Raw genomic sequence first — 15,773 nt, forward strand, 5'->3', positions numbered from 1 at the left:
GACTGGAAAACTGGTCAACTCTTCTCCAGGTTTTCCAGGCTGCATGGGAACCCTGGGTTTGTATGAACATACATGTTGCCTGCACACATACATGCAGCTCATGTTGACACCACCGATAGGTTTTCATCTAAATTATACCGCATCATGAAGTTAACCAAAGATGTACTAACGCAACCCGAATAAAGAGACACAGCGGCGATTGTGATCAGCAGTTTTCATTGATAACCAAAAACATTCTCATGTTACATTTCTTACATTTCTTTAGACTTTTCTGACCTAATGTAAGCCATATTAGAAATTAATGCAATCTGTGAAAACATTTTTGGAACTTTATCACATTGATTAAAATCAGCCTCAGAGGTTACTTTCTACAACATGGCTCAGACAAATTGAACATGGTAAGGCACATACAGTGTTATTAGTCACTAGTAAAGGTCTGAGTGGAGTTTCTTGATCACTCCATCATCCACATGACCCCGTCCATCCCTCTGCATGTCTCCGCTCGGTCACTGCCTCAGGCTGTGGGGAGCTGATGTCTCGCCGCCTCTTCCTCCTGTGATCTGACCTAATACTCAATGGTGACTGCCTTCGTCTTCAGGTATTCGTTGAGAGCCTCTTGTCCTGTCGGAGTGACGGAGACACTGACTGTAAGTATGGATATTAATTGCCGCAAATTTGAGCACTTTGTCAACATTTTGGAGCAGGATGTGGAACTATCTTTTTAAAAAGGTGTTGAGGTTTAAACATCAGCCTTTTACCTCTCCCCGTTTCCTTGTTAACTGCTGAGTTTCAGGAAATATGTAGATTTGGTGTAGATAGTTGTTAGTCGATACAGTTGAATAGCCAAAACAGTTGTGTTACATTGTCATGCATAGCCGGTTAAATAAACACTTTCTACTTATGGTCCCTTGGAACATTTCTGGTGCACAGGATGTGAAACTATCCCAGAAAAGAGTGGAGCTCGGGTGCTTTGTTGGTTTTATTGAATTTCTACATTACAATCGGTAAAGCTATGAAGGAGCTATAACTTACGATACAAAATGAAACTAAGAATATTAATCAAGACACATGTAGGCCTAAGGTACTTAAAAGAGACTGTAGCGACTCAAACCTTAAACTATTTAAATATTCTATATGTGTATATATAATATATGTGTCTGTCCACGGCTAATCTTGCATCTTTTTTGCTTATTTATCACTGTATGCTCAATAACCTCTCTTGTTTGCAGTGATTAACACTTTTGAAAAACATATTTTATTGACTGTTCTATACGTTTGGCTGAGCCGGTTCAGACAGCCGCAGGCACAGAATAGCATTAAACAAACGACATATAGCGTGTTTATCAGTGAACTTTAGAGATGCTGGTAGAGAGATGTTGTTACCTTTGAACAGATCCATTCTAAATGTCTCCCTGTCACCAGTCTTTATTTTAAGATAGGATAATGAGCGGAGGCTTGTAACTACACATTTAGCATGCAGATGGTATCAAACTCCTAATGTTAGCGGCTATCCCAAAATGTTAAACTAGTCCAAGTGTTACTGCAACCCTGTCCTGAATGCATCTTTAATTCCTTCACTTTAACTGCAGTGCGAATTCTATTACAGTACATGAATAAAAGGACGACAGTTACTCAGCAACCGCAGCAGTTTTTCTTACCCAAGTCTTTGCCAAAGCCAGACTGCTTGAAGCCTCCGAAAGGCGAGGCCACATCAGTCTTGTTGTAGGTGTTGACAAAAACCGTGCCGGCGTTGAGCTTTTCACTGACGTACAGAGCTTTGCTGATGTCCCGCGTGAAAACACCCGAGGCCAGGCCGTACTCTGTCGCGTTGGCCCTCCTCAGGACATCGTCCACCTCACTGAGGCAGGGGCACAGGGAGGAAAGACAGGGTAAGGCTTTCACATTCTCACATTCTCACTCCCAAACAGCCAAATACCAGTGGCCCTATAAACTAGCCGGGTCAGAGATGATGTGTCGGTTTTCAAAATAAAAGTCTGCGTTCACAGTTCATTGTAATGTCTCGAGGAAAGTTTCGACTTATAATCAGTTTTCAAAGTAAACTTTCAACATAGGTTTACTTGCGTAACAAAACTACTTGATTAAGTTCAGGCAACAAAAGTGCTTCGTATGAAAACATAGTGGTTTGGGTTAAAGCACTACGTTTCGTATCAAAAAATAACTTTGTTACGTAACTGCCATTACTAAAGTATGGAAGTTACGCAACACATCATATGTTAAATAAGTCAAACATGGTTTCACACAGGACTCGAAGTCCTGCATTTGTTTGACTGCTCTATGCTGACTTTCTCCTTGCTATGCTATGCTATGCTATGCTGACGCAGATGGGTTTACATTGGAGTAAACCCGGTCAGCCCGGTGCATCAACACTAAAGGGTGCCTCAGTATCAGACGCCGAGGGCCACTGGCCGAGCGCTGGTATTTGACGGGTTGGTAGTGAGAACGAGTTGAATTGTGAACTTTTTTTCTGAGCTGCGGTACATGTGAAAAAATGGGGATACGAGTCAGTAAGTGGTCTTGAATCAGCCTCACCCGCTCTTGAACGTGGAGAGGATCATGACGGGGCCGAACGACTCCTCGATAGCGATGTACATGTGGTCCTGGACGTCAGTAAACACCGTGGGCTCGAAGAAAAAACCTGGAAGCAGACATGTAGCAAGACAGCACAGGACAGAACCTTCATGAGAAAAGGAATAAGTCGATCTGCATCGTCGGCGTCGCATCAGAGCTGGACCAAACTGACGGGTTGATATCTGAGACGCTCTACATCATCGCGCTGCAGTGCAGACTCACCTGGCCGCTGCACCTGTTTGCCTCCACAGACCAGAGTGGCCCCCTCCTTGATGCCGGTCTGACAGTACTCCACCAGTTTGTCCAGGTGGGCTTTGTGGTTCTGAGGGCCGTGGTCAGTGGAGCGGTCCAGCGGATCACCGATCTTCATCTTCTTGATCTCATCAACCTGAGAGAAATGAAAACCCCCAAAATAGAGATCTGTACTGTCGCTCTCATTTCAGTATTGAGTGCTTTTAAGTCAATTTATTCAAATAGTGTGTCCTCGTGTCCTTCAAGCTCCAGTAAAGCTAGCTCAGTGAAGCTAACTGTAGTGAAGCTAGCTCAGTGAAGCTAGCGGGTTGTCTCTCAGATTTGAGAAAGGAAAAAACCTCTCCACAATCAATTCATAATGTGACTTGACCAGCAAGGTTATCAGGTTACCAACTTTGAATTAGCATTTACAGGCAGCGTACAAACTAGGGCTGACTCTGAAGAGCAGACTGACAAGTCGATCTCTAGAGCTGCTCAAGAAAATCTGCCAGGGTGAGATCAAAAGACACGTACCACTTTTTTCAAAAACTGGTCGTGGATGGTTTCTTCCACAAACAGCCTGCCAGCCGCGATGCAGTTCTCTCCCTTGTTGAAGAACACGGAGCTCATGCCCTGAAACACACAGAGTGTTTTACCTCTGCACCCATTTAAACGTGCACAAAATGACCAACAACGTGCTCCTGCGTATGGACTTACCATGCGCACGGCCTTGTCCATGTCACAGTCAGCGAAGATGATGAGAGGGGATTTCCCTCCCAGCTCCAGAGAAACTTTCTTCACGTTGCAGGCTGCGCAGCTGCAGATGGAGGAGGACGCAGATGCGATGAACAGGGATGTTACATTCAGTTTTAGAGCTTTAGAGAAAAATAAATACTTTTGCCTCTCACCTCTTCATGATGTGTTTTCCAATTTCAGTGGAACCTGTGAAGCCCAGTTTACGGATGTCAGGGTGGTCGGACATGCGCTGACCCACCAGAGCGCCTGGAAGACAAGGAAGAGGTTAATAACAACAGTATAGCTTCATTAGAGAAAAGGTAACTTTGGTGTTTTTCAAAATGGACCCTATTCCTCATGTTTCAGGTTATGCTCAGAACTTAAAGTAATGAGTCGTTGTTCTCGGTTCATCTCTTTTATTAAGTGGCAGAACATAGAGCGAACACGACCTTTGTCCTCTCTTCAAGTCTTTTACTTTCATGAGTCTCCGTCCGATCCCGTCAAACCCCTGTATACACAACAAAGCCGTACTATAAGTAAAGACGCACTCTCCGACTCACATCCTTGGCCTAACTGGCAACCGCTTGTTATGAAGTGAATGCAATGGCGCGGGGGAGGGGGATTGCGACATCTAGTGGCTTCACTTCAGACTCGCCCCGAGAATAGTGCTGTCCTCAAAAGTAGAAAAAGCTTGACAAGGAACGGACGCTGCTCGTTTTGTCACGTTCTTCATCATGTGGCACGATGAGAACAAATAATCCTCCTTGACCGTGTTCCTACCTATCTGTTCCTACCTGATCCAGGCAGAATGTTTATCACTCCTTTGGGCAGTCCCGCCCTCGCCGCCAACTCTGCAAACTTCAGCGCCGTCAGTGGAGTCACCTGGGAACAAGATGCTTTGCTCTTAAGACATTCCCACCAGTCTTAGCTGCTAATCAAATCTTAGAATGCTATTATAAGACACGGTAAACATCACACCTGTTTACCAAAAGCATGTTAGCATTTAGCTCAAAGCACGGCTGAGCCTAGCCGTGAGCATCTACTTCACATTGAGCCCTGCGTGGTCGGAGGCTGACCTGAGCGGGTTTGAGGACCATGGTGTTTCCGGCCGACAGGCAGGCCGCTGCCTTCCACGCCAGCATCATCAGCGGGTAGTTCCAGGGAATCACGATGGCACACACTCTGAGAGGAACGAAAGGGAAGAAAACCACTGGGATGACTCAGTGATTCAAGGCAACACCTCAGGTGCCGTTTTGCTTCAGAGTTTTAGTAGCAAACTAAAATTTGTGTCAGGTAGTGCCTCTACAATTTTTATGTAATCAGGGGTTAAAGTGGGATTTGGCAGGTGGGGGATGTATACATAGAAAGTGTTTATTGGAAGCGGAGCAGAGGGGTCAAGATTTTTGTCACATTTATCATCTGCATAGACAGCTGTTTGAATCACACAAATATCCTGCTGTCTCTGTGTGTTTTCAACTTAACCAAACCTACATTGATTGATGGCATGAGCTGGTAGGAACGGCAAAGAAAATATACTCTGCTCTGAAGATCAGGTTGATTTACTCTTTAGTGGAAGGTGCCGCGTCACTTTGGCCCACTTTAACCCCTGAAAGTTAATCATCTTCTACCTGCTCAAGATATGTGTCAAAATCCCCTCTCTCACCCTATTGGCTCCTTCTTGGTGAAGGTGAGGTTACGATTGGGCCTGGCCTGGTTGATGGGAATGGTGCTCCCCTGTGAAAAGAGGACATCATTTATTTCAATGTATTTATCGGTATCCTATTGCGGACTGGCCATGCAGGACATTTGGTGGTTTCAAGTTTTCAAAGTGAGTTTGATTACATTCCACGAGTGACACTAAAAGCGGCGGTCTTACTTGGATCTTGTCACACCAGCCAGCGAAGTAGCGGAAGGTCTGGATGGACATGCCCACGTGAGTCTTCAGGGCCAGAGTGTAGACAGCCCCGGAGTCGATGGCTTCGATGGTGGCCAGCTCCTCCTGGTGCTCCTCCATCAGGTCAGCCAGCCTTTAAATGCATAAGATGCAGAATATAATAAAATGTGAACATTTGATTCTTGAATCACTGAGACAAACACAATAAATGCATATCCTTCCCCATTAAACATTTGCACAGCGCTTTTCTTTTGGAATATTTTGAAACCTGCACTATTTACATGGTTGCCAGTCAAAGACTGCATATAGAAAGTGGATGACGTTGTTGTGACGGCAGCCAGTGGTTTGTGAACGAAAGTGACGGAGGGGTGATGGAGACGCTGTATACGGCTCTGGTTAGTGACCTGTCAATCACAAGGTAGCCCCGCCCTAAAGCTAAATGGGACCATCATTTACTAAATGAACATCATGCTGTATTGAAAAAGACTTGAAACTATAGATTTAGTCCATGAATTTATGTTTACAATGTTTACTGAGGGAATAAATCAAGAGAGGAGTAGAGTAATTTTCTCATAGACTTCTATACAACCAGGGGAGTCGCCCCCTGTTGGACATTAGAGAGAATGCAGATTTAAGACACTTTGGTTTCACTCTTTAGAAACGGAGGTTTCGGCCTTTTGCTAGCTCGCAGTCTTTTTCTTCACGCGTTGCTACATTTCTTGGAAATTTTCTCTAACTGGACCTCTATTTAAAAAAAAGCACTGACTTGTAGATGAGTCGGCCTCTGTCTCTGGGGTTCATCCTGCCCCACTCTCCTTCTTCAAAGGCCTCCTTGGCAGCAGCCACTGCCTTGTCCACGTCACTTATCTGGGCCAGGGACACGTCACAGATGGCCTACGGGGCAGACGGACGCGGGATGTAAAGTCACAAAGCCGTACAATTTGAAAACTGCTGATAGAAAATCGTGACTAATTCAGTCTGTAAAACCTGCATTACATAAACAATGATTTTCACTTCACTTTGTTCTCACGAACGCTAGCATCTACCGTCATCATATTTCATCCGCTAATACCCAGAGCTAGAATAGCAACATATAAACAGCTGCAGCCACCAACACCAGAAACAAAATGTATTTATTTATTTAGGTCTTGAAAATAAAATGTTTTATAAAAGACACAATTTTGGGATGTAGTGTGCTCTAGATAATATTAAAAGTAATATTCATAACGGCTTCCTTACTGTGCCGTCCGTGGGGTTGATTGTCTTGTATGTCTTCCCTCCCTCTGCGTCCACAAACTCTCCATTAATGAACAGCTGGTGAGGCATCTTTATGGTCATGTTGTTGATGTTCTTCTCCACCTAAGGGGTTAAACAGTACACAACAAAGTGAACGCATGGTCTTTCCGAGGGTTCATCGGGAACAAGCAGCATCCGGTAACAGCCACTCACATAGTCCACAACCAGTTCCTCCTCGTCGTCCTCCCCTCGCAGCTTCCTCACGCACATCTGGATGAAATCCCGGAAGGTGCAGTTCATGTAGACGTCTTCGTTCTGCAGCTGGCAGCTACCGGCCCGCAGCTTCACCTCCTCCACCAGCCTGGAAGAGGAGGAACACGTATTCATCAGGATTTCTTAGTACGATGAAATGACCCTTAACAAATTAAACTAGTGTACGGCCTCTACTGCGTTTCCCGGTGTTCTGAGCGCTAATGCTTTTCATACAAAGCGCCACATAGACACAGTGGCGATTTGAGCTAAATGCTAACGTCAGCATGCTCACAATGAGAACGCTAAAACACTGATGTGTTGATACTTCTTTTTTTTTTATATACAGTAAGCGTTTGGTTTATATGTGTGATTTTTTGGGATTAGCAAATCAACAACACTACGTAACGTAAAAGTAGAATTTGGCGGAGGTAGTGATGATACTGAAGCACGAGGGTAGTATCAGTGATATGAGAACTTTTCTTGTGCATCACAATGACATCACCACCAACGGGCCCACGCAAGTACTCAAACTTAACAGTTACTTTAATAATTTTTTACACCAGATGTCTCTTCTCACAAGGCTTGCGATATTGTAAGCACTTTAAATGAAGTTAAACAACGAAGTGGTTCTGGAGATAATTAACGAAACTATCCATCCATCCATTATCAGCCGCTTATCCGGGGTCGGGTCGCGGTGGCAGCAGGTTCAGCAGGCCGACCCAGGCTTCCCTCTCACCCGCAACACTTTCCAGCTCATTCTGGGGGATCCCGAGGCGTTCCAAGGCCAGCCGGGAGATATAATCCCTCCAGCGTGTCCTCGGTCTTCCCCGGGGTCTCCTACCAGTTGGACGTGCCTGGAAAACCTCTAATGGGAGGCGTCCAGGAGGCATCCTGACTAGATGCCCGAACCACCTCAGCTGACTCCTTTCGACACAAAGGAGCAGCGACTCGACTCCAAGCTCCCTCCTGATGTCCGAGCTCCTTACCCTATCTCTAAGGGTGAGCCCGGCCACCCTGCGGAGGAAGCTCATTTCGGCCGCTTGTATTCGAGATCTCGTTCTTTCGGTCACGACCCAGAGTTCGTGACCATAGGTGAGGGTTGGAACATAGACCGACCAGTAAATGGAGAGCTTCGCCTTCCGGCTCAGCTCCCTCTTCACCAGGACGGACCGGTACAGCGCCTGTTTTATTGCTGCAGCCGCACCGATCCGTCTGTCGATCTCCCGCTCCACCTTACCCTCACTCGTGAACAAGACCCCGAGATACTTGAACTCCTTCGCTTGGGGTAGGCAGTTTGTCCCCACCTGGAGGGAGCAATCCACCGGTTTCCGGCAGAGCACCATGGCCTCAGATTTGGAGGCGCTAACTCTCATCCCTGCCGCTTCACACTCGGCTGCAAAATGCCCCAGTGAATGCTGGAAGTCACGGTCCGAGGAGGCAAACAGGACCACATCATCCGCGAACAGCAGAGAGGCGATCCCGAGACTCCCGAACCGGATCCTCTCCACCCCCTGGCTGCGCCTAGATATCCTGTCCATGAAGGTCACGAACAGGACCGGTGATAAAGGGCAGCCCTGGCGGAGGTCAACACCCACCGGGAACGTGTCTGACTTACTACCGAGGATACGAACACAGCTCCTACTGCAGGCGTACAAAGACCGGATGGCCCGTGCCAACGGGTCCGGCATCCCATACTCCCGCAGCACCCCCCACAAAAACCCCCAAGGGACCCGGTCGAAAGCCTCCAAGTCTACAAAGCACATGTAGACTGGTTGGGCAAACTCCCAGGACCCCTCCAGTAATCTTGCGAGGGTAAAGAGCTGGTCCACTGTAAACGAAACTATAATAAATCAAATGTGTAACTTTTTCATGCCCGATAATAGGCGCAGGGGGCTTGGTGCGCAGAAGGTTAGAGTGGGGACGTGGCGGCTGAGAGTGCATCAAAGACCGACTTTTAAAAAGGGTGGGTGACATTTAGCAATTACGAATTAAGTCGCAGATTTTCAAAGTATCTGTCGAGGTGGAACGTCGGTAAATTGAACACACGAGTGAACTGATCAAATGAAGGAAACGTTCCATCAATGTGGTAAGACAACCCCGTAGTCTTACCGGGTTGCTAGTTTAGGAAAATACATTCGAGGGATGAATCATTTTTACGGTGATAAATCCACCTTCCAGCGTCATTACCTGACCACGTCCATGGAAGCAGCACCGGATTTGAAGAAATCAGTGGAGTCTTCAATGTGACTGACATTAGACAGAATGCTCTGCCACACCGCCTGTGAGGAAACATCGGTGAGGGTCAGCACGGGACATTTTTTAACTGGACAAATACAACGGTTTTTGTTTTAACCGCCCTACCTTCATCTGCTCAGCGAAGGTCTTCTCCTCCTCCGTGAGCTCCACGGCGGCGCTGCTCCCCGTGTGGAAGTACTGCGCCGCAGCGATCATCTTCCCGTCCTCAAACTGAAGGTTCTTCACCAACAGCTGCGGAGGAACAGAGAGCACGACATGATAATGACGAAGCAACCGGTTTCACCTCGAGATAGATGGACAGAAATCTTACTGTCATTAGCAGTGGTCTATTTTAGAGTTAAAGGAAATTATTTAACCCTTTCTGTGTGCTGACATTTGTTTAAAAGGTCATTTTAATCCACTTTAAGGACCTGCAGGAAATACGTATCTGCCCGTTCATCTGTTCTGATCTGATGTTAAACTGATTTGTACCCTAAATCTAGGTTATGAATGTCTGACAACGCCAGGTTCGTCCAGTAAACGTGAGGATTTACTTCACGGAATCATGTCGATACACTCAAAAATAAGGAAACGGGCCACTTTGTTCATATTCTACTCAGTGGAGAAGATGGGAGTAACACAGCCCTGCGGATAAAAGCTGCCGTAAACATCGTCGTAGACTTACCGCCTTGCCGTCGTTGCCAAACAGCACCAGGCCGGCCTTGGAGACGATGCCGGGGCGGCTGGCTCCGGGGATCTCCAGGGGCTGACCGTTAGCTGCGGTGCCGTTATCCACCAGAGTGGAGCCGTAGAAAGTCACTTTCTACAGGAATAGAGACACTGGTGAGGACGAGGTCTAACAAAACACATGCTACTGGCATTAGAAATGTGTATGTGTGTGTGTGTGTGTGTGTGTGTGTGTGTGTGTGTGTGGTTTGACAGAAGCCAAAATCGCAACCTTTTTTCTTTCTTAGCTTCTAGGTACGTATTGAAACACTGTGTATCAAACCCAGAAACTGTAAAAAATGAAATTATTGCCGGATGAAAACACGGTCCAGATGCTGCGTTACCTGTCCATCAACCTCTGCCCAGGCACCAGGCACTTTGTCGTTTCCTCGGATCCAGTTGTGGAGAGCCTCAGCAGACTGGCTCCAGTCAATCTGCCAACAGTCATAAGGAATCCGTCATTATGTCTTAACATGTAATATACAACACATGAAAGCACTGGAAAAACATTCATCGGATCATATTGAAGAAGACTTGAAACCATAAACTCATGTTTACGGTGTTTACTGAGGGAAAAAAATCTGGTCATTAGAAAGAACGGATGGTTAAGGCTCTTCCGCATTGGCTTCACTTTTTAGAACCGGAGGTTGCCACCTGGAGAGCACTGATCTGTCTGGATGGCAGATTGTATATATTACCTTAGCATTGTCTTTCTTCTGAATGCACTCATATGTGGCTCCCTCTAGTGGCTGGGTGATTTTCGGAGCCTTCCCTTCTGCAATAAGCCTCACTGCATCCACCTGGAACCAGAACAATGCAGTTCATGTTGTTGTTGTTATCTGTATGGACTTTGCATCCTGCTGTTTGTTATGTTGGGGAAGTGGGGAGGGGAGCAGGAGGGCCCACAACATGATACCCTCACTTATTCACTCTGCATATGATTTTACAAAGGGCCTTAATGGCTCTCATCTGGATTCACAAATTAGTGTTGTTAATGAGAAAAAATACTCTTTACATTTTTTTATTTGACTTCATCATCTAACCAATGTGGTCGTTTTTGTTTATTTCTTGACTAAAAAGGGCCATACCACTGTTTTTTTTTCATAAACTAAAAATCATATGAAATGTATATTTTCATGTTAAATACCATAACGTAAGGTTTTAGATTTGTCCCACTGATCCAGGGAGACACTGTTTTTCTTGGGGTTGTACGGCATGAAAACAAGGAGCTAGAATAGTGACTAAGATATGGCATCGAAACAAACGATTTGGAATTATAAACATTGGCTCCGAAAAAGTTCCACTGAAAAAATAAAATACTTTTAGTATTAACTTTATATCACCATTTTGGCGTGGAGGGGTTTGAGGCAAGGAGAGCGTGAGTTCTATTTAATCTGCAGAAGAGATAACTTCAGTCTTCTGGCCCTGGTCTCTGAAGCCTGACACTACACAGCTAGCATACGCTAATGTCTGTCAGGAGTTCTCCTGGAACTCATTTCATTCTGTTATGTCTGCCTTTTTTTCCACATAGATCTGGGCCGATTAAAGTGAACTTTTTTTTTGTGAACTGACTTGTGCTGGTCTGGCAAACGTCAACTGGAACAAGCGCTGACGTTAGCTAATGTCAGCTATCATAGCTAACGTTACGCTCCATGTGAGAAACAGCATCTAAGAAAATGATCAAAGATGCTCTTTAATAATTTTCTGAACAGTATTTAGAAACACACTAACTTGTTGTTAATAATTCTCAGACAGTTAGTTGATTTGAAAGTCAGTTGTTGACTACATACAGACGTTAATACAACTGTTACGACAATATATTTGTCACTAAATCATAGAACAAGTTAGAGATTATATGATGTTCTGGACCTGATGAGGAAATAATCTCTAACTGGACCTCATTGATTTTTTATTGACTTCCCCTGCTTTAGACAGACAGAGCACTTGCTATAAAACTGTGCTAGATACCCTTCCTTAACCTCTGAGGCATGTTAAAGTTTAACTACGGCAGGTGAGAGCAAAGGTAGCATCTCCTTTACATAAGAGCTTGGATTGTAATTCCATTCAAATCACAATCCTAAGCATCTGTATGAATAAATGTATGCAATGTCTTCATAATAAACTTGTTTTTTTCTGCCCACAACACCTCACACAGTCTGTGTTTGCTCCACCCACAATGCTTTGCCCCATGACCACACTCACTGTGCCTTTGACCCCCTCTGGGAAGAGAAATCTCTTGTAGATTGTGTTGACGGTGTCGTCGCTTTCAACATCACACTCCCTCTGCAGCAGGATTGGTCCGGTGTCCAGTCCGTCATCGGCCCAGAACACTGTGAACCCGCCCTTTTTGTCACCGTGGATCAGCGTCCTGCGTGTCAGAGACCGCAAGTAAAATACCTGGGCCTGTCGCCCTGACGTCGACCCCAACATCAATGATGTCACGTGACTCACCAGTTGATCGCTGAGGCTCCCCTGTGCCGAGGCAGCAGGGAGGGGTGGTAGATGATGGAGCCGTGCTTGGGCCGGTCGATGACCTCCATGGGGATGAACTGGGAGCAGAAGGGCAGGACGTTGAGCTCTGCGCCAGTGGCCTCGTACTGAGCCACCACCTCCGGGATGGCCTGGCCCTTCACACGCCAGCGGGGGAACTTGAAGACGGCGACACCATCCTTCTCTGCCTCAGTTGCTGTGGGAGAAAAGAACAATGAGACGATGAAATTGTGCCATACAATTTTATTTAGAACCATCTCTACCTCCATCTGAAAACACAAGCAGCTCATGCTGACCAGTGTTCATCCATCCATCCATCTATTATACTTCACAGGGTCGCGAGAAACTGGAGCCAATCCCAGCTGACCTTGGGCGGGCTACAACCCGGACACGTCACAGGGCTGAAATATTGGACATTTCCCACTGGACCAAAAAAAACCTACCTCGGACCTCCATTGGCAGTGATGGAAACATAGTCGCCCCGTTTCCGACGCGATGCTGTGAAACGTGTCTTGAAGTGAATATATAATAAACTAAATCAACAGGGATATGGGCCATTATAAATGCTCTGCTCAAAGCCACCAGACTCCAGTCAGACATCAGTAATTTTACCTCGCTGATAATCAAAACACATTTCCTTCAAACTCAACCTAAAACTCATCAGCTGTCTTGTTAGGCTTTCTACTGTTCCAACAATCCCCAACTCTGGTTTTTGGTCAAAATATACCCTGAATTCAGAAGGTTACATGTGAATAGAAACAGTCGATATACAGTATGTACTCCTCAAAGCTGATCATTGTAAAACACTAACTTGTGTAAGAAAATAAAACCCCATCTCTGTTAGTCTCTCTACTGTTCCAGTAATCACCAACTCTGGTTTGAGTTTGAAAGAGAGACTGAATAAGTAACCGACATAAAGTAACCCCCGTTACTTTCTTGTTGGTTCTCTTTGCAATGCTTGGAATTATTTCCATCTCGTTGACACATTTCTTCTATGTATTACATATATTTAATTAATACAAAATTAATGGAAGTAAAGATGAGTCATTACAAATATGCAGATAGTCAAAATGAGATCATGTATATAAAAATGTTAATGCAGCAAGATAAATCAATAATAATCGCATCGTAGCCCTCGGAATCGAATGAGTGAGGTGCATAGATTCCCATCCCTAGTAGGCAATGTATTTTGGAAAAAGTTTTTGTTATACATGTTGAAATTTCCTTTAAGACCCGAAAGCAATCAATATATCATGCTCTGAAATGATTGGACAGGCTACGATGTAGCTACCTGCCTGCCACTCTGCTAGGGCACTCATTGATCACCACCAGAGTTTTCCACAATCTGCTAGCTTGACAGATGTCAGTGCTAACAGTAGCCATGTTCGTTGTTGATTTTCCCATATGATTATTTTGGGGGAGTGGCCTCAAAGGGCGAATGGCAGTGTTGCCAACTCTGCGACTTTTGAGCCAACGCTGCTAGCTACGTTAAAAAAGTTAGCAACACTGAGCTGTGTCTTTACATTTTAGCACTTTAAAATCTACCACAATCAAATCAAAATTGCTAGTTTCTCCAATGTTGCCGATCCAAGCTGAAATATTTCACTTTAACTAGTCCTTAAGTCATGCACTCAGACAGTATAGTTCTCACCCAGTGGATCAGCCTTGCCATCCTTGTCAGGGATGGTGAAGACTCCTACGATGGTGTGGCCGTCCTTCCTCAGCTGCTTGTAAACCTCCTGGCCGAACAGACTCTGTCCAATCACTGCAATCTTCATCCTCACGCCTCACTGTGTTCTGAAAGAGGCGGCAACACACACCGTGTGTTTGTATTTAGTACACGGAATCAAAGTAAGTGGATTATGTCACATACGAGAACAAAATACATTTAATATTGCAAGCGAGGGCTTCTTGGGCTAAGGTTCACTTCCTGCATATCATTTTTCATACTCGCAGGTAACTGACATTAATTAATTTGTTCAAATTTGTCTTCGGCTAGAGGGCAATAAAAGCTTCAAGAGGCCATTAAAAGGTACTCAATTTGAATTTCAGAGCATGTCTATGGTGACAAGCTTGTGGCTAGAAGCTAACAGCGCTAACAGTACAAACAACAGCAGCAGTGTTGACAAAGCTAACAGTGTTAACCTGAGGGAGAACCGGCAGGTGGGTGCTACACTTCTGCAATTACCCCACGATTAGCTAGCCAGTAGGACTCACTTGCACAATCGGCTACAGAACACAGAGAAGTTTAAATTACAAAACACGCAGAGGGAAAGGGACTTCCTTCTCTGCTCAGGGAGATATTACTCCACTATATCTCAGCCGGTAGTCGTTTGCTGCTTCATTAACAAGGCTGCAACCTCCTTTTCTGACGAGTGAAGCCAATGAGGTTATGTCTTAAACATGCATTCTCTCTACTGTCCTTAGCTGTAGCTGTCATTCCTCCACATTGGTAATAGGTTCACTTCCGTTCACTGGTTGCAAAAAGTCAAGATGGCAACGTACAAAACGCAGAACTTGAGGCTTTAAAGCGGCAAACCAATGGGTGTCCCTGAGTAGTAGTCCCTGAGATTAATGCTCTGGATTTCAAATGAATTCAATTTGTGTATGTGCAGGCATTATATCATGATAAAGCTCTGTGGTTTAGAGTGGTTATGAAACAATCTACCTCCCCCCCCCCCCCCCCCCCCCCCCACACACACATCAAAGTCTTTACTATGTGACTAGGTCCAAAGAGCAAACTAATCAGCTCTACTGTGGTTTCATGCTATGACTTGCAAGAAACAGTTTGAAAATAAGACTGTGCACATACTATATATATATATATAAATATAACTTGATATGCTTAGCATAAGAACAATATATTATCACTAAAATGTACTGTACAATACTGTCTAATGTATTTATCATGTCATGTAGGATCTATTCTAGATGAATCCAAAAGTGCACAGTAATCATGACTGACTTGACTGTTTGCCCGTTTGTTGACCCCGAACAGAAAGGGGGCGGGGCCCGCCAACCAATTAAAATGATGGAGGAGTTGAAGGGCTTTGACAGCTCAGTTGAACGGTCAACAGTCACACCAGGCAGACAGTTCAAGTTTAACCACAAACTAACATTCATATTAACAATCGCGCATTGCCCTCACCACACGTGATCAAGTCACGTGCAGCCATAATGTGGAGTTTAATATCCTCAACAGGTGCTGCTGACACCAACAGTCTCATATTGCAGATACAAACAATCTTTGTGCGTCTATGCGTGTGCAGTGTGGCCAATCAGCGGTCTGCGCACTCATTTAGGAGTCCTCGTGCAAAGAATTATGAAAGACTGGAAAAAGAGTAAAGTATATGTTCCCTTACCCCTGCCTGCAGACCCAGAGCTC

The 15,773-nt window shown here is 45.1% G+C and overlaps 1 protein-coding gene across 1 annotated transcript; it reads right to left on the bottom strand.

The window, feature by feature from the left end:
• Positions 1-207: 207 nt before the first annotated feature.
• On the bottom strand, positions 208-14,166 carry aldh1l1 (aldehyde dehydrogenase 1 family, member L1; the record flags this gene model as incomplete). The annotated part of the gene is made up of 22 exons (XM_079218568.1): positions 208-621; positions 1,659-1,858; positions 2,551-2,656; positions 2,812-2,977; positions 3,355-3,453; positions 3,538-3,637; positions 3,729-3,822; positions 4,350-4,437; positions 4,632-4,737; positions 5,219-5,289; positions 5,432-5,582; positions 6,216-6,343; positions 6,689-6,808; positions 6,899-7,046; positions 9,125-9,216; positions 9,299-9,424; positions 9,858-9,995; positions 10,243-10,332; positions 10,597-10,698; positions 12,101-12,266; positions 12,350-12,584; positions 14,040-14,166. 22 exons carry the CDS (start codon positions 14,164-14,166, stop codon positions 566-568), a joined length of 2,709 nt encoding a protein of 902 aa, XP_079074694.1. The 3' UTR covers positions 208-565.
• Positions 14,167-15,773: the final 1,607 nt, after the last annotated feature.

This window comes from Taurulus bubalis (genome assembly GCF_910589615.1).
Source record: "Taurulus bubalis genome assembly, chromosome: 5".
Lineage (NCBI taxonomy): Eukaryota > Metazoa > Chordata > Actinopteri > Perciformes > Cottidae > Taurulus > Taurulus bubalis.